The 22,336-nt window shown below is 42.3% G+C and overlaps 3 protein-coding genes across 3 annotated transcripts in view; 1 reads left to right on the forward strand and 2 right to left on the reverse strand.

The window, feature by feature from the left end:
* Positions 1–10,494: 10,494 nt before the first annotated feature.
* pcare1 (photoreceptor cilium actin regulator 1) lies at positions 10,495–14,722 on the reverse strand. Its single transcript, XM_068579656.1, has 2 exons — positions 11,382–14,722; positions 10,495–10,618 (listed from the first exon to the last, which is right to left on the reverse strand). The coding sequence occupies exons 1-2, from the start codon at positions 14,720–14,722 to the stop codon at positions 10,495–10,497; spliced, it is 3,465 nt and encodes a 1,154-aa protein (XP_068435757.1).
* Positions 14,723–17,254: 2,532 nt separating this feature from the next.
* On the forward strand, positions 17,255–20,485 carry spdya (speedy/RINGO cell cycle regulator family member A). Its single transcript, XM_068580925.1, has 6 exons — positions 17,255–17,540; positions 17,671–17,729; positions 17,824–17,909; positions 18,037–18,208; positions 18,408–18,756; positions 19,956–20,485. The coding sequence occupies exons 1-6, from the start codon at positions 17,297–17,299 to the stop codon at positions 20,015–20,017; spliced, it is 972 nt and encodes a 323-aa protein (XP_068437026.1). The 5' UTR covers positions 17,255–17,296; the 3' UTR covers positions 20,018–20,485.
* Positions 20,486–20,546: 61 nt separating this feature from the next.
* trmt61b (tRNA methyltransferase 61B) overlaps positions 20,547–22,336 on the reverse strand; it is a 3,264-nt gene continuing 1,474 nt past the window's right edge. Inside the window, exons 3-7 of the mRNA XM_068580924.1 lie at positions 22,267–22,336; positions 22,059–22,150; positions 20,926–21,110; positions 20,747–20,827; positions 20,547–20,657 (exon numbers count right to left, since the gene is read on the reverse strand). The exon at positions 22,267–22,336 is cut by the window's right edge and continues 121 nt beyond it. Coding sequence (XP_068437025.1) covers positions 20,623–20,657; positions 20,747–20,827; positions 20,926–21,110; positions 22,059–22,150; positions 22,267–22,336 — 463 coding nt within the window. The 3' untranslated portion in view covers positions 20,547–20,622. The remainder of the gene's footprint in view (positions 20,658–20,746; positions 20,828–20,925; positions 21,111–22,058; positions 22,151–22,266) is intronic.

Raw genomic sequence — 22,336 nt, forward strand, 5'->3', positions numbered from 1 at the left:
AAGATACAAAAAAAACAAAGAATTCAGGAAGTTAGAAAGTAGCTTGCTGGGAATCATATTTGTATTTATTTGCAGCAGCTTCGCAGAACTGTAATGAAAATATTCACCCACAATCTAGTCGACGCAGTGTGTGTGTGTGTGTGTGTGTGTGTTTGTGTGTGTGTGTGTGTTTGTGTGTGTGTGTGTGTGTGTGTGTGTGTGTTTACAGTTGTCTGGCTGCTGAATGTGCACAGCCTTGTTTTCTCGACTTGAAGCTTTATGATTCCCAACGCTATCTGAGTGCATATACAGTGCGTTTTAGAGTGCAGCATGAGAATCTCCCACAAGATGGCCAGCTCTCACACGAGGAGCAGATGAGTAACATTTACATAGAAATCAAATTTGAAAGGCAATTTCATCTTCGAGCTTTGAGTGTGCAACTTGTATATGGCCTTTCATTATTGTAACTTACATAGAGCTGCAGAGGAGTGGAAATGTGTCTTACAATCACACTCATATGATGGCCGTGATATTAAAATCAGCCTTTAACGAAGTAACATGTGTCTTCTGGCATGAAAAAAAACGTCCGAACAATAAAAACAGCTTTGAATGATTAAAGGACTGTAGAGAAATTCCAGGAAGAGGTGCTGGGGTCTCAGGAATGTCGAATGGCATGCTGGGTACAGCAGGCCCTCTGTTGCCCGCTACAATGTAAAAGGTCATTTGTACTCAGGTTTTACGCAGAGACGCAAGCACGCAAGAAACGCAAGAAACACAAGGGCCCCCTTGCATAGTCCCATCAGCCATCTTGCGTGCTTGCATGCGTCACCCACAATTTGGGACTATCCAACAAAGCTACGCGAGCCGTTCGCAGCCTGTAAGACTGTGATTGGTCATCCTTTCTGAGTCTCGTATTTCTGGTTTCATAGCATAATACCGCTGTTTTTAAAAGCCATAGCAGAAACACGAACAATGGATCTCGTTGAAGAACGTTTGGCTGAAGAGGTCCACAAATATGAGCATTTATAAAACCTGTCTTTGACGGAGTATAAGGACACGCAGATGGCGGTAAATTCCTGGTGGGTGATATCGGTGAACGTCGGTGTGCAGGTCGACTCTACGGTCGTTGCGCCACCTACTGTTCTGGCGTATGGAAAAGGCACGGGAACTATAACCCAAAACGAGTCCGTCAATCTGACTGCGTGGCCAGTCGCAGTTGAAGTTGCGAGAGTGTATATCGCCCTTAAGCTTGCATGCTGCTGAACTGTTTGTCTGGGTACAGTTTGTCCTCTGTCACTTGCTTGTTACACCACCGCACAGGATGCTGGGTAGCACACGCCTTCCACCGCTTGGACAATATTAGCTTGCATTGTGCCGAACTGCATGCTGGGTACAGCTCGCCCTCCGTCTGTTGCTCGCTCGCTCCAATATTACTGTTCCACCATCTGCTGTTTATAGCTAGCTCAATGTCACTCCCAATTTAGCCTCACCAATATTTACTTCAATATATTCTAAAAATAGTAGTAATAATAGTTTCCCAGTAGCCATGACCACCGACACCGGAGGGTTGCAGAAGTAAAGGTCAAAAGGCCCTCTGATTTTTGTAAAAATTAGCTCATGATCATGTTATCCTGGTTGACACGCTGTAATTGTCTAACTGTAACTAATTTACATATATATATATATATATATACACACACACATATATATAATCACATATATATAATTAGCCAACTTTTGACACCACATGCTTGTGGGAAAATAATCTAACAACCAAGTCATTTCCATATCATCGCGCGGGGCAAACCCGTTTGAATGCTCCAAAGCGAGCAATCAGAAAAGAATTAGCATCACAAGACTCAAATGTGATGCGTTGTTACAAGATGAAATGGTGCCGGGCCTGAGGGCAGGCGGATAACAAGACGAGAGGCCGCTGATCTGCAGGAGATGAAAGACAGCGGCACATGCAAGTAGCATGAAGATTCCTCTTGCGGATACTTTCACATATGGCATATTAATGTAAACGAAAGCGAAAAAATCTTTTTTGAAATATTCATTTTCATGAGGGTCCTCCTCTGCTGTCCGCCCGGTTCCCTCTCGTGAACGCAATATCCCAGGAACGCCTGGAAGGGAATTTCATCAGATTTGGCACAAACGTCCACCTGCAGTCAAGAGTGGACTGATTTAGAATTTGATGGTCAAAGGTCACTGTGACCTCACAAAACACATTTATGGTCATAATTCAGTAACTCCTGTGCCAGTTATCACAATGCTCCACACACATACAAAACCGTGATGCGGTAATTCTCGTACATAATGTAAAAAACATTAATGTATGAAACATTCTGTGTGAGAAAGCAATTCAAAAGGAGCTTACATTTATGAGCTTCATAAATGTATTAAATACTGCCTATATATGGAGACATGGAGAGATAGAAAGAGAGAGATGGGTGCTTGTAAAACATAACCAACAGAGGGTTATTTAGAAGCAGTGGCGTTCTGGAAAGTAACAATATCTCGTCAGCAGGACAACTGGGATTACATCTTGAATCGACACAGGGGCAACCCTCCTACCGAATAATAAAAGAATAAGCATCAATGGGGCGACTGTGGCTCAGGAGTTTGCAAGCCCGTCTTTCAATCAGAGGATTGGTCAGTCGATCCCCGGCTGTGCTAGTTCACATCGATGTGCCCTTGAGCAAAACACCTAACGCCTAATTGCTTCCCGGTGCTCTATCTACGGTGTATAGAGCAAAAATGTAAGTCACTTGGGATAGAAGCATCAGCTAAATGTAATGTAATTAGCAACGTATTTAAGGCTGTGGCTTGTTTTTAGTGTCGTTTTCATTTGACAACAACTATTGTCTTTCAATTGAGAGAAATAATTGATCTTTTCAGTTATGAAGATCTCAATAAATAGAAGGATATTGAGCTGAATCAATAAACTACTCGTCAACAAACTCTAAATCACTGCTGACATGGCGGCTTGTGCAGACATGCATCATCCTGTCGTGATAAAAAAAATCCTGAACGCACTGCCGGTTCTCCACTTTACATCGGACACGTCCTCCCGATAGATAGGTGACCGTGTGTTAACATAAAGCTGTCACAGCATTTTTTTGGAGCATATGTAATGGAATCAATTTGTCTAAAAATGTTCCAAAAACAGGAAGGCATTCATCATGCACGAAGTAGAACAAGAACTCTTTGCTCTGATGTGAATCAGGGACGGCAGATGAGTTGTGTGAGCGAGGCCCCTCTTTGCCAACAAAAAGACATTAAAATCTCTGAACGCTCGCCACGCTCACCCCTCCCCCTCCCCATCAGGCCGCGTTTCTCTGCATCTGCATCTGCATCAGCGCGGCCCAGCTGGACCGCCCTTCGGGTCAGGGCGGATTTGACACAGACGCTTATCAGATGGTATTATCTGGGAGCTGCCATGTTCTGACTGGCGCTGGGCACACACACAGGGGTCTGATAAGAGGCATCCATGGCTGCCGACGGGTCCGGTTTTGTCCTCCGCCCCGCCGGACCACAGAGCTCAGTGCATCTGTAAGCCAGCCAGAGGAATCGGGCTGTGCAAATGGGATAAAAAGAGAGAGAGAGACACTGTGGACTCAAGTGTTTGCCTTGGTCTCGGATTGTTGTCGGATAAATGGAATCTGGATCGAGATAGCGGTACTTTGTGGCATTTCGGTAGATTGTGGTACTTTGTGAGAGGTCTCCTGCAGTGAGGACTCGTTGGAGCACGAGCACAGAAGGTCTTTACAGGACTACATGCTACATTACAAGCATATGACCATTTTAAAAAGTCTAAAATGGTTACAGTTGTTGGGTTGAAAAAAAGGAATATCCAAGTAAATAGATGGAGAATGAGTTGTTTTTTTGGTACAGTAAAATCACTTGGACAGAGTTTTTCATGGCGAACTACAATCACCATATTCTTTTGAACTAGTCAAATGACTGTTGGAAGCAGTTCTACATCTATTCTACTCCTATTTTATTTCTACGGACACCCCACAAAACATGTGTGGGAGGCGGTCGGGGTGGATTGCTATGTCGCCAGATTGGACAATTTTCACAACTTTCTCTTTTCAATTGAAGGGTAAAAATGAGTTGGACGATTGGACGGGTTGATTGATGTTGTGTCCGTCAAATCTGGCAACACCAAGCGCGAATGTTTGCATCCCCTATTTGTCTCCGACCAATAGTGTGGATTGCTTTTGGAAGGCACTGACAGAAATAGCTCTTTATAGAAATACATCTTCATTTCAACAAAGATTAGAAGTAATATTGTCATTATTAATGTGTGTTTCTGTGTGTGTATAGTGTCTGAGCATGTCCCGTGTTTGTTTCCCTAGTCAGATCCGGGCAACATATGCAAACGTTTGGAACCGTGACATCCATTGAAGAGCTGGAGAGCGAGGCAAATGTTGATTTCACCTCCTGACAGGCTGCGCAAACATGCAATAACAACGTGAAGTAGGCAATTATGAGAGGGGCTCATTCAGTAAATATGCATTCAGTGCCATCTCATTACCAGAGAAATAAACCAGAATAAGGAATATCCGACTTTTAACTCGTTGTCTACCGTCCACAGTGCGCCAGAATCCTTCCCACCTGTTTCTATTGGAGGGAGCACAAAAGGTGCGATGTTCTTGTTCTCATGAAGTCAGAGCCGTGGTGCCATGCTGAGGCCCATTGCAGTGATTTATAACGAGAACTGTTTCAAATGAAAGTTTTGAAATGCAGAGGGCATGGGAAAAAGTTCTCAGACCCCTTGCTGAATGGCTCTCAGCAGGTTCAGTACTTTTCCCTTCAGAATAGCAATCAAACCTACAGCCTTCCAAGGGACCACACGTCGGGTTATCACTGACACTAATATCCACCTGTACCAGTATGTTTAAGTGAAGCGTTAATACTACGAGAAATGAATCGCAGGTGACTGCTCTCCTCGGGCATTGCCCAATAGATATGTTTAATTGCTCCGATGCAAAGAACTGCATTTTGACGGAAATTGTTGCGTTTTTACATATAATTTCAGGAACTTTTCCTATATCATTAAATTCCCCCATAAGTCTTGAAAAACAACTTAAACGCATAGTGTCGTAATTCTTCTGAGCTCATGATTTAATGTTGGTCTTCTTCAGAGGTAAATGGACTCAAAACACCACTGAGCCGCAGTCGACCTGAACTCACTCCGAATTTCTCCGACAGGCTGTGTTACGTGACGGACGTCTGTGTCTCTTAGTCAAAGCTGAGCAACAGTGTTAAAAAATATCCAGAAAAGTCAACGGTACATGCCTGCGTACATACAAAATAAAAACACGACATTGTAGAAGTTAAAACGCAATTCCCGAGGCACATATCGGAAGGAAACAGCCAATCACAGAGCATCTCTAACGCCGGGCTGGAGCCCAAGTCCCAACTCAGCAAATACTGCCGATCGGTCTTGACGAACGTGGCTGTTTATTTTATACTTTTAAGTCTTTACTTTGAACGATTTCCAGGCTGTTGCATTACAAGATGAGAGTTAATTTTCAAATAATCTATTGACTAAATTATTTTTCAAAAACAGCTTTAATGACAAAATGCAATGTTTGCTAAATATGATTGATCATCATACACTTTGATGAGTGTAATATAGTCTCGACTCGTGTTTTTTCATGTTCCATTTTTAATTCTTAATGTTTCTGAGTATTTTTGAAAATGCCCGGCTGAACACCTGCGTGCCCTCTTTATTTACCTTTTCTTATGTCTGTGGTGCCACCGGTAACCACGTGTTTCACGTCACACTGCTATGAGTTGTGGGTGATTCCCTCGGGCAAAGTGTGTCCCCAAAGGGCTCAAAATGTCTGCGAGAGAGCCTTCAAACGCTCCACGATTTGACAGTGGGACAGCCAAGACAGGAACATGGGAGGGTGGAATTTGGCACCGGGCCACAGCTTGAAGCGTAGGGCCGCTGACCAAGCGTCAGTCTTTGTCGAGTTAGAAGTAACAATGTGTTGAGAAAACCTCGATTTGCAGCTCAAAGCAATCTGCGTTGAGTTTCGTTGTGAACCTCAGAAATTAAATTGAAACTATCGATAAAGGTGGCCGTTAAATTAGCTTGTTGTGGTTACTAGCTTGTGGAAGCTAATGTTCGGGAATGTGAACCAACTTACGTTGAATAAAGCTTTAATGTATAATAACAGTTAGTTCATCGTCTTTCTGACTTTTCTTCACTTTCCGTAACACTATGTTTCATCATTTTTCATCATTCGTGGCCATTGTTTAGCAAAAGTAACCCGATCCCTTCACTAAGAATCCTTGTTGTGTCTTTTGCATTTTTCCTTCTCTGTAACCTAGACCTCCAGTGGGCCTTGAAAGCTCCAGCCCTGCTGTCTGTGAGCTGGTTTTGAGCTCTTAAAAGTAGTTCCCTTGCGCCCTGAAGTAAGTAACGGAAGAATCTAAAAGACGAGTGACCCTTTAACTGCTGGCTATGAAACTACACGTTTGGTGAGGAAGAAAACAGTCTCTGTGCTAGCAGCATGGCTCCAGAGGATCTGTTTGCTGAGTCTGACTTTAGTCCAGACTAAAATATCTTCACACATAGCCGGCCATGAAACAGGATGAAAGAGACTATGAAACTAAACACATGGGCTTTTCTGCTCTGGAAACACAGATCTTCTTCTGATTGAAAACTAGTCACTTACTATTGTTTGTCTGATATACTTCGGACATTTTCTTTGTTAATGTACAATCAGAACTTTTAATATTTTTTATATTAGGAAATATATGAAAAAGCACTGAGGAGCCTTTTTTTTAAAAATCAAATACCATTACAAGCTCAGAAGATATGAATGTAGTGATGGACCAGACCACATATTCACCCAAGTCATTAGTAGATTTTCATTTTTGTAAATCCCCCAATGTTTGAGGGAAAAATGTAGTTCCTTTGAGTGCACATCCATAACTTATTCACGAGGCTTGTGGATGGATTGTTTTTATTTCTAAAAAAGAAAGTCACACCGGACCAGTTGAATTATTCTTATCAATTTAAACGTGAATTTAATGCCCGCAAGAGGAATGCTTTTTGGTGGCATAGGATGGAGGGCAATGACATCTACCTCAGCTGTTGCACATGAATGAAAGTTTAGCTGTCCATCTCAAAGCAGCGCAGCGGGAATGTAAAAAGCCCCGTCGCTGGCTTTCTGAGGGAAGGCTGAACCGCATCAACAATATTTTTGCATGTCATTGACATGAGCATGTGCGGAGGGAGAGGAGATGGGAGACGGATGATGGGGCGAGACACTCCTCTGGTGGAGGACGGGTCTAACTGCAGGCGTCAAGCGACCTGTCCTCGGTGACGGGTTAACCTGGAGGACAGATGGTCACTAATCCACCAATCCGACGACCGCAGGTCCTTTTAGAGATCAGTTCATATCCAGTGAATGATTTATTTCTAGTAGAAAGGAAAGAAATGCCATTGATATAAGAGCTGACATAAGACCATAAGAAGAGGTGTATTATTCATGTTAATAGGGTTTTTATAGTCTGATAATCTTTTCTATTTTGAAAATATATAAATTCAAATGTTGTGTTAATGTATTGCATGTCAGCTCTTACAGTACATTGAGGGTGTGTCAGGCCCTAAGATGTATTATATCATATAGTAGTGTGTATATATATATATATATATATATATATATATATATATATATATATATATATATATATATATATATATAGATAGATAGATAGATAGATAGATAGATAGATAGATAGATAGATAGATAGATAAATACAGACAGTGAATCTGGACACAAACACACAAAATGTGTTTGCTGAATGTTATTGTGTTCATATTCTTATTGTTTGTGTCCTTTTTATATATATTATTATTATTACTTTAATGCACTTTGGCAACATTGATTTTGGAAACTTCCATGCCAATGAAGCCACATTGAATGGCAGTAAAACATAAAGGTTTTCTTTGTGACGATCTCGCTGCATTGGGCAGAGCGAGCTTGGTGACGCCCGGGTCGAGTCAGGGCACCCGGGATGTGAGTTTGTATTCCTCTCAGAATTCTTCAGCTGGCAGCTTTAGTTTCTCTGATGGGAAAATAATCAGCAGGATTGTTTTGAGCTGATCATCTTTCACAGCTTTCTTTGAAAACTGCCAAACACACAGAGCAGCGCTTCAAATGGGGAGTGTCTCGAAAGGACAAAATGAAAGGGAGGATATTATTGACCTCTTGAAAAAAGTTATTAAAAGCAACGATAAAAAGAACTCTAATATGCAATTCTACAAACAATGGTGTCTGTAAACAGTGTCACAAGTTCAAATATGATGGTGTGTAAATATTCTGAAAGAAAACATGCAAAGCATAAACTTGTTTCTTTGTTTAATGTTCACATCAAAGTGTTACGCAAACCCGCTCAGTTGGCGGTCGCCAACGGTGTTCCACTGTGTTATTTCCTTATTGATTTCAATTGTTAGAAGGAAAACAGGTGATTTATTCAATACAGGAATATTCAGTGCAAGCCTCATTACAATGCATGACTATCATCAAAAGGCCAGAAACAGGAAATATGCCTCAGCATTGGGTCACAGGTGCTGGACCGGAAATTATTCCACTTTTTCAGCCTCTTCATCATCCCCGAAACAAGGCGCCCAGGTTATTGTAATCCACTTTCAATTGTGTGGGAAGATCCACTCTGCATGGCTCCGAGGGTTCTGGTTTAAGGGAGCTGATGACATTGTTGTCGTGGCATGAGACGTAATTATAAAGTGCTCTCGGGTTAATACAGACGGTGGATATGCTGGATGGAAATGTCGGGTGCCCAACCACAAAAGAAGTCCAAAAAACTATGATATTTTCAATGCAGAGCTTTGCTTGCCTCAACCGCGCAACGTCTGGGATTGTTTTGTTTTTTGTCAGTGGGATGAAGATCTGCACCCCAATTAACTGCTGCCCTGCGCACTCCTGGATCACGTTCATTGTCTCTCCCTGTACAATTAGGTGACCCTTTGCATTTGTCTTTTATCTCCGGAACAGTGACAGTAATTCATCTGTCTGTTGTTAAAGGGAGCCAAGCCAAGCCGTGTCCCCTCTGGGATTTGTTCCGCTTGGAGGCCTCAGACACTAAAGCAGCTTTCGCTGACCACAATTGGGAATTTTGCAAATGTGGCTTAATTGCCAACTGCATCTCGTTAGCATATGTCAATGAATAAATGATCATCACAGGAGATCTAAAGTTTCCCAAGTTCTGGTCTTGTGTGGACGTTCTCTTAAAGGGGCGCTTCTTCAAATTTTACCCAGGAAGATTTGTCCAATTTCAGAGTAACAGAGTATATAAAATGGCTCTAGCCCTGATTATGTCGTTATCATGCCTGCAGTGCAAACTGCTAAGAATGTAATAAGGAGAGAAGAATGAATGCATACACTGGGTAGGTCCTAGTGAAAGCTGCTGCTACGTTGCATTGTGGGTATTGTAGGATCCAGAGTGTTTAGAGCTTTACTCTCATGCATGGACTAAATCTCACCCTCTGCTGCCTCAATGTTGACTGTTATTTTTTAAGAATCATTTATGGAATTTCAATAATGCGCTGCATTAACCCTTCAAGTGGTTTCACTGAAGTACAACAGGTATTAGTTAAATAATTGATAAATGTTTTAATTATTTAAAGACACAATAATTGTTAATAAAATGCATGATGCAAGAAGCAATAGTATGAATGATTTTTTTTATTAATAAACACACTGTAAAAATTAAAAATGAAACAGAAAAATAACAATTGGTTAGAAAAAAAAACTTCTTGAAAATAGTGATTGAGGTTGGCCTTGGTTTTAGCTTGCAGCATATGACAGAGAAATGGCCTTTCACTGAAAGAATGAAACCATGGTCAATAACAATCATATTTAATTATTGATGATGACTTTATTGCTTGGATTAATACAAAGACATATCTGTGATGAGAATCAAATCCTGGAATGGTTCATGGCACTGACGTGATCAAGATACTTTCAGCTCATTCATGGATGGCTTATCTGTGAGTATTGGAGCAAGACTAGTCCATTATTTATTAACACACTATTATATTGGTTTTTAATTTTTGTTGGGGGGGATTAATAGAAGTTGAAACAGGAACCACACAGAGACGCTACACAGTATTTTAAAGATGTAACCTCCAGCCTGAGCAAACGGAAGTTCACTTGTGGGAAAGTAAACTTGTATGAAGCATAATTAAACACCTGCATCTGCAACCTCATTATCAAGACAGGTGATCAATTCCATTTATTGTAAAAAGAAAAAAAGAAGGGAATTGTGTACACGGTGCACGCAGACAGTGCAGGTGCTAAAATGTGCATGCAAATGCACACACCTTTTTCCACAACATTGTTGAGATGCGATACCACAGCGAAGTGGCTACAATTTGCTCTTGCTCTCTTTGCGGTGACATAAACACCATCTTAAATCCTTGTTAAAGCCTGCTAATCCATAATCCCACTGGCACGTCATTGGTCCCCTTTAGTCTCTGAGCAAGGCCTGTCCGACAACACAGAGGTCTGGGTGTGATGCCGAGCGTAGAGTAGCTCTGAGGTTTGATTGGCCCCCCCATAATTCTCCATGACTGGTTGGTTCATCATCCAGCCTAAGAGAATGAATGGAGAATGTTGTCAATAGCAATTAGGGAAGTGGGCCAGGTGGGTTTGTGACAGTTAGAACCAGGGAGGGTGTATAACTGAGATTAGTGTGTGTGTGTGTGTGTGTGTGTGTGTGTGTGTGTGTGTGTGTGTGTGTGTGTGTGTGCGTGTGTTTACACTGGATGAAATCATGTAAGGCCACTTCCATCATATAGAAAATTAGCCTTTCACGGATTTCTTTGGGATATTACTGGACACTATTGGGTGGACACATAACCCTTAATATGCTCAACATCTGAGATTAATGCCGCATTCAACCTAGAAGAGGCCGGTTAAATTCATAGTGCAGGGAGATTAAAAAGGCTGGCTTCATATATCTTGTATTCTATAGCTGATGTCTCTATAATTCAATATTCTCTATTATCATTGAGGTACTATAACCGTATCTTGGAAACATGTCATCTTTAAGACAAAATCATCAAGGGTCATTGAATGATAATCTAAAAATGTAATATAATGCCATTGTCAAATAAGTTTGATACCAAAACAATATACTGCATTTGATGCAACTAAAGATGGTCACCCTTTTTCTTATAACTAATACCCAATAACATTGATCACTGTAGAACGTTGAACTATTCCATACCAGCACATTAATTAAATGTACAGGAATTTAAAGGTACCTGTACAATAAACCATCACAATAGATTGAAAGAAAAGCTGTATTAAATTACTTAGAATATGTAGCATATAAACATTGTAAACACTCACCCCTGTGAGCATATTGCTGGCTCACTTCCACAAGTCTCAGCCACTGAGATGCCTGGCGATCTTGGTGGCAGAATTAGACTTGGTCTTCGATCTGATTGGCTACGTCGGATGAAGGGTCGAGGTCCTGGAACAAATACAGGTAACCTTCCACGACTTCCCCAAGAACGTGAGAGAAAGGAGACCCCGGTAGAGGTCCATGCTTGAGGTGGACAAGGCTGAGCCTCAAAAAGTGATGGCGACGCCGGGCAGAAGACTGAACGTGCGTTATTGATCATCTGAGGACTGGATGAGTCTTCAGTGCTATTCTCCCTTGACCATCTTTGCAGTCTCGGCGAGGCTGGCGGAGATGGAGCTTTGAAAGGGTAGGAAGAGGGCGAGTTCGAGTTAGAAATATTCTGCTTTGTGACTGGTGGGCTGGGGAGCCTTCCTTGAACTGCTACTGATGTGGGAAGTTTCCTGGTAACAGGGGGGCTGGCTGAAGAAGGTGGAGTAGATTGCCTTTTAAAGTGCTGGGGACTGGGAAGTCTTCGATGTAGACTGCTTGGTGTAGAAGGTGTAGAGGGTAACATTCGCCCCCTATGTACAGGTGGTGTGGCAGGTGATTGGCTCCTGACGACAGGAGGAGGAGGCACTGTAGTGTTGCATCCAGGCACTGAAAAGTTGCCACCATCTTGTATTTCTGCTGATTCTCCTTGACTGGCAGATGGATTTGATACGTAACTCTTTGACAATCTCTGTAAGTCTGAAGAGTGTCTTAGGTGTATGTTATTTCTGTCTTGCTGGTACGAGGAATCTTTTTCCTTCCCTGGGTCTGCCTCTTGTTGGCTGTCTGCTTGATGGACCTTTGTCGGAGCAGATGTGTGTTGTTGATTCGCCCTAGGAAGGGAAATAACCTTGGAAGCTTGTGGCGGGCCTCCTTTACTTGGCAGCACTGTCACTGACTGAACTGAGGCCCTCAATCGTTGTGATACTGCAGCCCTTTTTGATGAAGGCGATTTTCCAGGTTTTGTTGCCCCTTCATCTGCTACACCAGTAAAAAGATTCTGGGCAGTTTCAAAAGAATTGTCCATTAATACTTCCAGCGGAGGCGGAGGAAGACTATCCAGATCAAAATCATTGGTTTCAGGTCTACAGCTTGTTATCCCACTACTAAGTACGGCTTCCATATTCCCTAAACCAGGTAACACAGGAACACCACACTTTCGTACACCCTTGAGAGGCCCCAGAACTTGAACACTTTCTAGATCTTCTATTCCTTGACTAAACGTATTGATCAGTCTTTTGACTGAGTTCCTGCCTCTGTAAAGGCCTGAAGATGGTCGTGGTGATGCAGGAGGACTAGGCGGTGGGGTGGCTTTTATTGGACCTTTGGAGGTTTTCTTGTCCATAGGTTTATCATCTTTCACAGCACTAGCTACCTCCCGTTTTTTACTGTTGCGCCTTGTGAGACCTGCTTTGTCATCAAGTGGTTGGGGATTGCTGTTCTTCTGTGGTGTGTGATTTTTGCGATTAATTACTGGAGATTGTGCTGGTGAAGTTCCTTGATTTTGTTTTGATGGAGCAGTCTTCATGTTCCCACCTGTCTTACTTTTACTCATCCTTTGCAACCTCTGATTTAAATCCTTCTGGGTCCTTTCTAATTCAAGCAGAGTAGGATCTTCACCTTTGCTCCGCAGGGATTCCTCTGACTGGGAACGTCGCTCTCTAGCCACTGCAGTCTTTTTTACCACTGCCTTCCGAAAAGGTGCTGTTGTTTGAGGTCTTCTTGGAGATCGCTCCTCCTCCTCCATCCATTGGCGCCTATTGGTTTTTGGGCTGCCACCTACCTTTATTTTGGCACTAGCATTCTGTGATGGGACAAATTGTATCCGACCACTAATGGCATTTTTCATTTTGAGAGTCATTTCGACATTTTGAGGATTCTCTATGCGCTTTGGGGGCATGCGGCGAGGATGTTGTTCACGGTCTACAGTTGAAGTTGAAGAATTTGATCGCCTTCTGATCCTTACATCTTCCAAACCTCTATCCATCTCCTCCTCCTCATCATCATTGTCGTCTTCTTCCCCATAATCTAAGGAGACTGATCCTAACAATGAGTCTCTATGGTAACTGGCCATTATGGTACTTGTGGAAGCCAATGAGTTGAGTGAGGTGAGGGACACACTTGGACTTATTTGACTTGCAGGTTTTTGTCTTGATACTCCTTGCCGAATGTTCATGGAAGTGTATCCCATAGGACTGCCAGGTGTAGTTCTATTTGTCCCAGTGGACCCACAACTCTCTCGTCTATGGCGTCTTTCTGATCCAGCAAGGGATTCGCTCTCAGCCCCAATACCACTGTCCTCACTCAAGAGAGCAGAATCCTCTGGCCCAGGCTTGCGCAGAGAGGCCTTTTCTATTCGAGTTAAGAGTTGCATTAACCTCTTCTCAGCTGCACGTTTGACTTTCAATTTCTCCTCTAAAAGCTCTGAGACAGAGGCAAAATATTCCACTGCCTCCTCCATCGCACACTCCCCAATTCCGGCAACAGTCTGGCTCACATTTCGCATTCTCTGTGTGGTGTACTGAAGCAGCTGCTGTAACAAATCTGGCGGGGGCTCAATATTAGCAGAGCCAGACTTCAAAGGTGGAGAAGATGAGAGGTTTTTCATTTGACTTGGCCAAGCAAGATGTTCTCCATTTTCTTTTAAAACTTGTTCTCCCTCATCTGCCATCTCCTCCAGTCCCTGAATAATTTCCTCATAGCGTAGAGCCATGAAAGCAACCATGGTCTGCACAGAATTCTGTGTTTGGGTTGCTTGTTCTAGAAGTCCCAGTAAAACGTCATATTTGTTCATGCTAGGATTCAAAAAGGCATAAGCAGCTTGGTGAGCCTGAACCAACGGTTCAGGGAAGTCCACTTTCTCTTCTGTTGGTTTGTCTTTGTCATTGTCTTTCTTTTTAAGCCCCTTAACACCTCTGCTATTTTTTTTTGGTTTTCTGCCAGGCTTCTTTTCTGCCACCTCCTGCATGTCAACATTTTTGTCTTTTCTCTTTGAAACTGTGTTGTTGTCCATTGCGTGACTTCCTAGTTTATCCACGTTTACTGCTTCAGGGGCTAGCTCAGTTACATGTCTCTTTTTCTGTGGTGTCAAATTAGCCACTTTCTGAAATACCTGACTTTGTCCAGCTGCGCTTTTCTCCTTTGTATCCCCATCCGTTGATGTCGTTGAATTACGATTCTCTCCATCTTCGATATGGGAATCTCTTGGGGTTCCTTGAGGTGCAGGGGGAAGCATTCTGCTCTTCCTCATGGGACCCAGAGTCCCAAAATGGTTGCCTTTGGATGGCGAGCAACCCATTCTGGATGTTTTCAAATACAAGCTGATTTCTTTGGTCTTCTTTGAGATACAGCAGTGCAGTGAATGATGCAAAGAATAGCCACGGTCCTTAGCCACCTGCTGTATCTGCCAGTTTCAGATGGCTGAGGCTGTCAAGTCTGATGAAATCCCTCCCCATAAGGATGCTGCCAAAGCAAAACCTTGATAAATCCATTTTACAGGTTTCTCTTACCTGTCATATAAGCAAAATAAATCCACCGCTCAATGCCTTTGTTTGAAAAAAAAGCCTTTGTAGCGTGCTCTCAAACATGTCCCTCTCTACCTTACACAAGCAGCTGAAAGGATTAGCGAGGCTTTCAGTGAACTCCTCTGCATGCACATATGTTACGTTAAAGCATGTAAAACTCACCTCCTTGTAAGACTTTAAGCTCATTTGCGTAAGGAGAGTTGGCCTCAGCTGGCTTTTAATAGTCGACAAAACAATATCTCTCTATTTAGTCCGAGGGGTATTTCTTTTGTTTTGCAAAAACAGAAAAATAATCAAATAGATCTCAAAAAAAGTTGAACGTTTTTTTTACATGCAGTTGCGCTTTTGTGCCAATAATAGTTCTCGACTAGATAGTTGATGTGATATACGATACAGAAAAATAATATAACTGTTATTAAAAAAACACCTATAATGTTTCCATTTGTCATAATGTCTAATAACATACATTCATCCATCAATAGCTAGTTGATGTGATATCCGTCACAGAAAAATTATATAACTGTTGTATTTAATAAACATGCATGTTTCCATTTTTCAGAATGTTTAATGACAGTCTCAAATAAATTTGTTAGACAGTTGGACAGTAAGTTATTTTGGTGATTTGGGAATCTTTTTTTTAAAATGTCTCTATCTCATCAGTTCACTGGAACAGGGAGGCAGGTTTTAAAATAACTTAAACTGCCTGCGTCTTTCTCCGTCTTTAGGACACTAAAGAAAAAAAGAGAGAAAAGAATAGTAATCTTTCCTCTTAAATGAATTCAAATGAACATGAATATGTACATATATAAATATATATATATACATATATATATACATATATATATAGATACATATATATATTTATATATATATATATATATATATATGTATATATATATATATATATATATATATATATATATATATATATATATATATATATATATATATATCAAATGTGTGTATTAGAAAACTGAGCTTACAGTTTGATTAGATTAACGCCTTTAAATTTAATTTTGTTCTTGCGCTTTTTGGTGTACATTTCCCAAATTAATTATTTGTGAATATATTTTAAATACTCTTATTTGGTTACTTTTTAAATATCTATTTCTGGTCACATATGAACCTTCATGTTATCACTTTAATCTCTGCAAAGTCACAATGTATGCATTATGTAATTACAGTAACTTATAATACAAATCACTAGTTATCCCCTTTTCAGAAATTACAGCTGCTCTCTCTTTTTAAACTATGTTCAGTCAGTACACAGACCAAATTTTCACAATTCCCTGACCTGTCTGTCTAGTTCCTCTAGGCAATACTAAGCCTAAGGCTATGAGCTACTGAAACGTTAAATAAAGATGAAGTATGAACTTCTATAAATCAGTCCAACCAGGTGTTTTCTACACACATTTGTGTATGTATTGTGAATGGCACAACAATGGGTAAAGTCAAACTAAACTGGATTTGGCACATTCAAATCTCTAATTACATGAGAAGAACAAGAGTTTCAATAATGATTTGATATATATATATATATATATATATATATATATATATATATATATATATATATATATATATATATATATATATATATATATATATATATGCAAAAGTATATGTTCCATTTATTATTTTATTGTCATCTGACTGTGTATTTTTGTCTTAACCTGTATTTTCCATGTTTATTATTTTTTTTAAAAAGACAGGCTGGAGGGGTCGCCATTATTTGCTGAAGAGGAAGAGGAAAAAGAGGAGGAAGAGGAAGAAGGACGCAGTGATTGGTCTGCGCGTACCCGCGTGCAGGTGTCTTGCTGGGCGATTGGCGCGATGCTGATGCGCGTTCCCAAGCCTCCCGTCTCCTCCGGCCAGTGCCTCCTACCGACTGCTTTATTCCCGGTTTTGGCTCTGCTTTTAAAAGCAGTCATTTTTAGTTTGTTCTTTTGCGGTCTCTGCCGTTCACAAGCCAAAGGAAAGACACACAGGTGAGGACTCGGTTGACGGACGTTGTCCGCGTTAAAAGTTAACTTGGCTAAGTTTTTATTTATTTTCGCCAGAACAAGTTCGGAAATAACAGTTAACTTCATAGCTGTCAGCCAACTAGTTTGCTAGCCGACAGCTAGCTTAGCTTCGTGACGCTGTCTGGTTGACATTGAGTTGTATTCGGATGGATTTTCAGGTACTAGCTTAAAACTAGCTCATGACGTTTTGTGTGCACTGAATAAACACTATATATAAATGGTATTTCAGGTTTTACATTAGTTATTTAACTTCAAAACTGTCAATTACACTTCCTGTCAGAATTTACCGCGACCTTCCACGACACATGACCCAGACCTGAAAGCATGATGAAGCACACACGCAGCTGGTGCCAGGCCTCTCCCTCGACGGCCGCTGGAGTGAAGCCCGGCGGCTCGTACCCGCTCCAAACCCGGCGAGGCCTCCGGCTCAAAAGAGCCAACTGCCAAGACGTGCCGGGCAAGAACCAGTCGGGCACGCGACGGATCGAGATGTACCGTACCAAAATGACCATACCCCCGACCATCGTCATCCAACGGCAGGAAATGTCGTCCTTCTTCAGACTTTTCGGTATGCCCCCACATGACATGCATTTTTTTCTTCTTCAATTCGGTGACAATCAGATTGATCCTGTATGGAAAAAATGTAAATACTTTGGCCATTTGATTGATAAATGATTGTATGTGTGTTTCGGTTACAGATGATGACCTGATCCATGACTTTCTGTGGATGGACTGTTGCTGTAAAATGACTGACAAGGTAGGTCCAGCAATTAACCAAATAAATTGGACATGGAGAGCTTGAAGGCTGCTTTAAATTAACCGACTCGCAACTATCCTGCCTAATTCACTAGTACCTTCTGGCCATGACCTTCGTGTACTTCAAAAGGGCCCGCTTTACCATCACTGAATACACCAGGAAGAATTTTTTCATTGCACTGTAAGTTTGAACGAAAATAAGAAAAAGTAAAATCTCTATTTTATATCAACTTATTTTTGTAAAATAAGTTCCCCACAACTGGCCAAGCTGTAACCCCTTCATTTGGATTTTTGCATTTCGTCACAAGGTATCTTGCCAACACCATGGAGGAGGATGAGGAGGAGAGCAAGTACGAGATCTTTCCATGGGCGCTGGGCAAGAACTGGAGGAAGCAGTTTCCCCGCTTTCTCAAGCAGCGAGACAAGCTGTGGGCTCGCGTCGAGTACAGAGCTGCTGTCAGCAGGCGCTGCTGCGAAGAGGTGTGCGCCAGCTTAATTGCCGGAGGGGGAATGATAAATGGTGTTTCTCTGTGAATCTTTTTAAGGGTCTTGTTTTCTGCTGCACAGTGCAGTTTTTATGGTTTTGGATTACTGCCAGAAGTTCCATCTGTTTTTTTTTTCTCATGGAGCTGTATTTGTGTATTTATGGGTCTGTGTTTCCTCATCTTTGTCCTTTCAGGTGATGGCCATTGTGTCCTCTCACCTCGTGTGGCAGAGAGAGCGGTCGGAGCACCACAGTGGCGCCCGGCGGCAGTACGGGGGCCGCATTCGCATCCCCCGCGGGCCCCTGGCCCCTCCGGTCTCCTGTCCGCTCTGTAAGCAGGGCGACGCGTCGGATCAGGGCTCCTCCGCTTCTCCCTCCGGAGGCTCCTCTACGCACACCCCTGACCCCGCCTTGCCCCACCCGTTCACCTCCACACTGAGTCTGGAGGTCACGCCGCCCCGGGCTGTCACCTGTCGCAGGAAGGCTGTGGAGACGGAAATCCACACACAGCATTCCTTCTGCTGCAGTGCTGCGGAGGTTCCCAGTAGGTTTCATGTTTCCCAAAAGGCTGAGATGATAATAAAATCCTTCTCAGCAACTTTGAACCAAAAGATTGAATTATAGAAACTATTGCAGATAAACTAGCACCTCCTACTCACTACCTGCTTTCTTTTTCATTATTTATGTTGCATATGCAGTTTGCCACACATTGTATACAATAGGCCTAACCCCCCGCCCCCCTCCAATCATTGCGCATATTCATGAAATCCTTGCTGGATTTTAGGTTAAACATAAGTTTTGATTGTAAGGTCTGCCTCGAAGACCAGCAGCTACATTAATTTAAAAAAAAAAATCTCTTAAATTTCAGGCATGAAAATCCCTCACCTTTCGGTGAAATTTGCCGTTTTGAAACCAAAATAGGTGACTTGCATGAATCGTGCAGATTCGCTGATTTTTTTGATTTTTTTTTTTGAAAGGTGGCGGGCGGTGGGGGGTATTTATATTCAGAGAATCAACTGTACATATTCAATACTCCCAATTAAATATCCACGCTCCCTCCTTATTGCAGTCCGTTTCCTATTTAGCATCAAATGTTTGTTGTGAAATGTTTTGCACAGCAACCCCCTCCCACCGTAATATCCTTCTCACCTTTTTCACACCTGACCCGTTTTTTTTGTCCGGATTGTGTGTAGATGGGATTTATCTGGATTATACCTGCGAAGTGCTTCACAAAGCAGGATTAGAAATTGAAAGGTGGCGCTGTATGTCCTGTGATACTGACTGAAAAAGGTTGTTCAGGAGGTTGTCTTTATTTCCCAGACGCAAATTGTTCCATTTATTAGCAGTTATCAAACAACGACAGAGTTAATTGTCCAAGTGTAACCAGTTCCTACTCAAATAAATCTTGAGTTTTACCTCTGACACTCCAAGCCTCCACATGAGGGCGCTAAAGATCATGCAGAGCAGATGTCTGCACCGAGGGTGTCGAAGTCAGATTTGCACACATAACTACAGTCTTAACACACTTGGATGATGTACTAAAAAGTCTATCTAAAATAAAAGACACATTTAAGTCAAAAATAGTCTACACTCTGTTTAAACCTGCTATTTCTGCTGAAACAATCTGCCCTAATAAAGAGCATTCGTGAGAGTATTAGACTTGGTGTAGAATACATTTCCAGATCTGTTTTTCCCATATAGATAAAATATACCTCCACTAAACTCCAATGTGTCTATCCTCAGAGGACGAGTCGTCCGGTGGGTCTTCGTACGACCCCTCCATGGACTGGATCAGTGAGGAGTAGCGCACCGACCACAGAGTTGTTCTGTGTGTCGCCGTCACTCTTTCATGCCACTTTTACCCTGAAGAGAAAAGGTCTGAAAACTTCACTTGTTTACTGCTTTTTTTTCTCTTTTTATGCGACTTGACAGAACCCGTCTAAACAAAGTAAAAGGTGGCGTGTTTTGAGAATGAGCTTATGTCATTCCTTATACATCATTACTCTAGGATTGTTGTTTAACCTGCGCTGAGTTCTTGGTATTTATTTATTTATGTATTTATTCATTTATGTACTGACGCACTTCTAGGGTTGTTTCTTTCTCCACCACTTATTTATGTGAAAATGAATTGGTCCGCACACAAAAAAGGGACAATTTGTCTGAATCAAACTTATGTTGTCAGTCACATGCTGGGATTGTGTTTTTAGTGTTGTTGCCTGTTTAATGATCCGATACTGCCTTTTGAGTTTTGAATAAAGGCATGACAAAACAAATCTGGTCTTTGAGAGCCTACTCTGCACTATACTTAAGTTTCATCACAGGAACAGAGCAGAACATTTTTGACTAGTTTATTCATAAAATAAGTTACAATGATGTTTTTGGTCCCAAGGTTCCTTCCGGGCCAAAGGGTCTACTGCACACACTTCCTCAGTTTCACTAGAAATGCTGGGAAAAAAGGAAAAGCAGAAGATGAGCACACACAAACACAAAAACACACATGAACGCTGACTAGGGCTACAAATGGAATATCTGACCTGTGTGGCTCATCTGTTCAGGATGAGGTCTGGCGATGTAGGGAACACTCCCAAAGGGGTGTTCCTCTGTGCTCGTCTCCTCTGAAATGTGACAGTAACAATAAATAAATAAAAATGCTCTGAAACATCCTGTTTCTGACGAAACAATTGGCACTTTGGTTGCGTCGCTTTACAATCACCTCTGTCGGCCTCCTCCCTCCGGTCTGGGTCCAGGACGGGACTTTCCCTGACGCAGTAGCTCCCGTCTTTCCGGAGGGCTGGAGCCACCACCCATTCTCGGACCGGGACCTCGAAGATGCGTTCGCACAGCAGGGGCAGCGGCAGACATCGGAGCCCCTCCAGCAGGTCCATGACCTGTGTGATGCTGAATGACGCAGAGGGCAAAGCCACGGTCAGTATCTCTCTGCTTCAGGACAAGTTCTCGTGTTTACTTTTTTTCAGTTGTGAGTTTTCTCATCCAGTGCAGAGAAGATCGCATATTGAGAAACGGCCGCTGGAGACATCTTAATGCTAATTGGCCAAGACTTGATGAGTCACATCAAAGATGTTCTATTTACAAAGATGACAACATCAACTTTTCTCCGTGTCTCACGGTCCAATCTCAGAAATGCTAGCGCGGTCGCGCGGCTTCAAAAAGGACAAATACGCGTCTGGCTTGATGCGCCGGAAAGGGCATTGAAAATCCGGACTGTCCGGCCTAAATCCAGACATCTGGTCATCCTAGTCCCCTCACTTTAAAAGCTACCTCTTCAAAAACGGTAGCGTCAGCTAATAATTTTCCACTGGAGCTTTAGCTAGCCGTCTAACGTCGCGTTCTCTCCTGCTGTGTTCAACGACTCAAATCATCAAGCTGTAGCTAACGTTAGCTAAGTATGTCAACAGAGTTCCTGGGTAACTTTACTTAGATATACCAGAGAATATTATATTACCATGCACTCGCGCTTCCTTCTGGCATGCACACCTGTTCACAGTTCACTGAATATAGATAAAGAAAAGATTCATCTTTTTATAAATGAAGATGTTTGTGGTCTTTTTTGTTCAGACCTACGATAACATTTTAACCAGATGGGAGGGAGGAAATGACAAGATATTTGGGATGTACCCTGTTGCGCCGCAACTCGTCACTTAAACTGAACGCAATGATCAGGTACGATAGTTATATTAGCCAACTCTCAGGTAGACTGAGGGTTTAGCATATCTCCCCGATATGTCAAAACTACAGATTTGTGTCTTTCTTTTAGAGGCTCAAAGTATGCAGTCTTGCTCAGGTGGTGTCTTGGTTTTGAAAGGTGGAGAGATGTACACTACACACTTGGCGAGGTAGACGGCACACACGGCCCCGTTGTGCAGATGTGGAACCACGGTGCGCAGGACGAGTTGAGGGTGGATCAGGTCGAGGGCCACCTGCAACGCAGAGAAGCCACGAGATGGATGAGCGGAGCAGACGCAGTGTAAATATGTATCAAATTCCACAGATTTTTTAATCAAATAGACATGATCGGGTGTTGCCGGACACTGACCGCGTGAAATCCCTGAGTTGCCAGGAGCGGCGAAGCAGCGGCGAGGTCGCCGACGTGAAACTGGACGTTG

The sequence above is a fragment of the Clinocottus analis genome, unplaced genomic scaffold, assembly GCF_023055335.1.
Source record: "Clinocottus analis isolate CAN_PGR_092001 unplaced genomic scaffold, fCliAna1.0.p SCAF_17, whole genome shotgun sequence".
In the NCBI taxonomy this organism is placed as follows: domain Eukaryota; kingdom Metazoa; phylum Chordata; class Actinopteri; order Perciformes; family Cottidae; genus Clinocottus; species Clinocottus analis.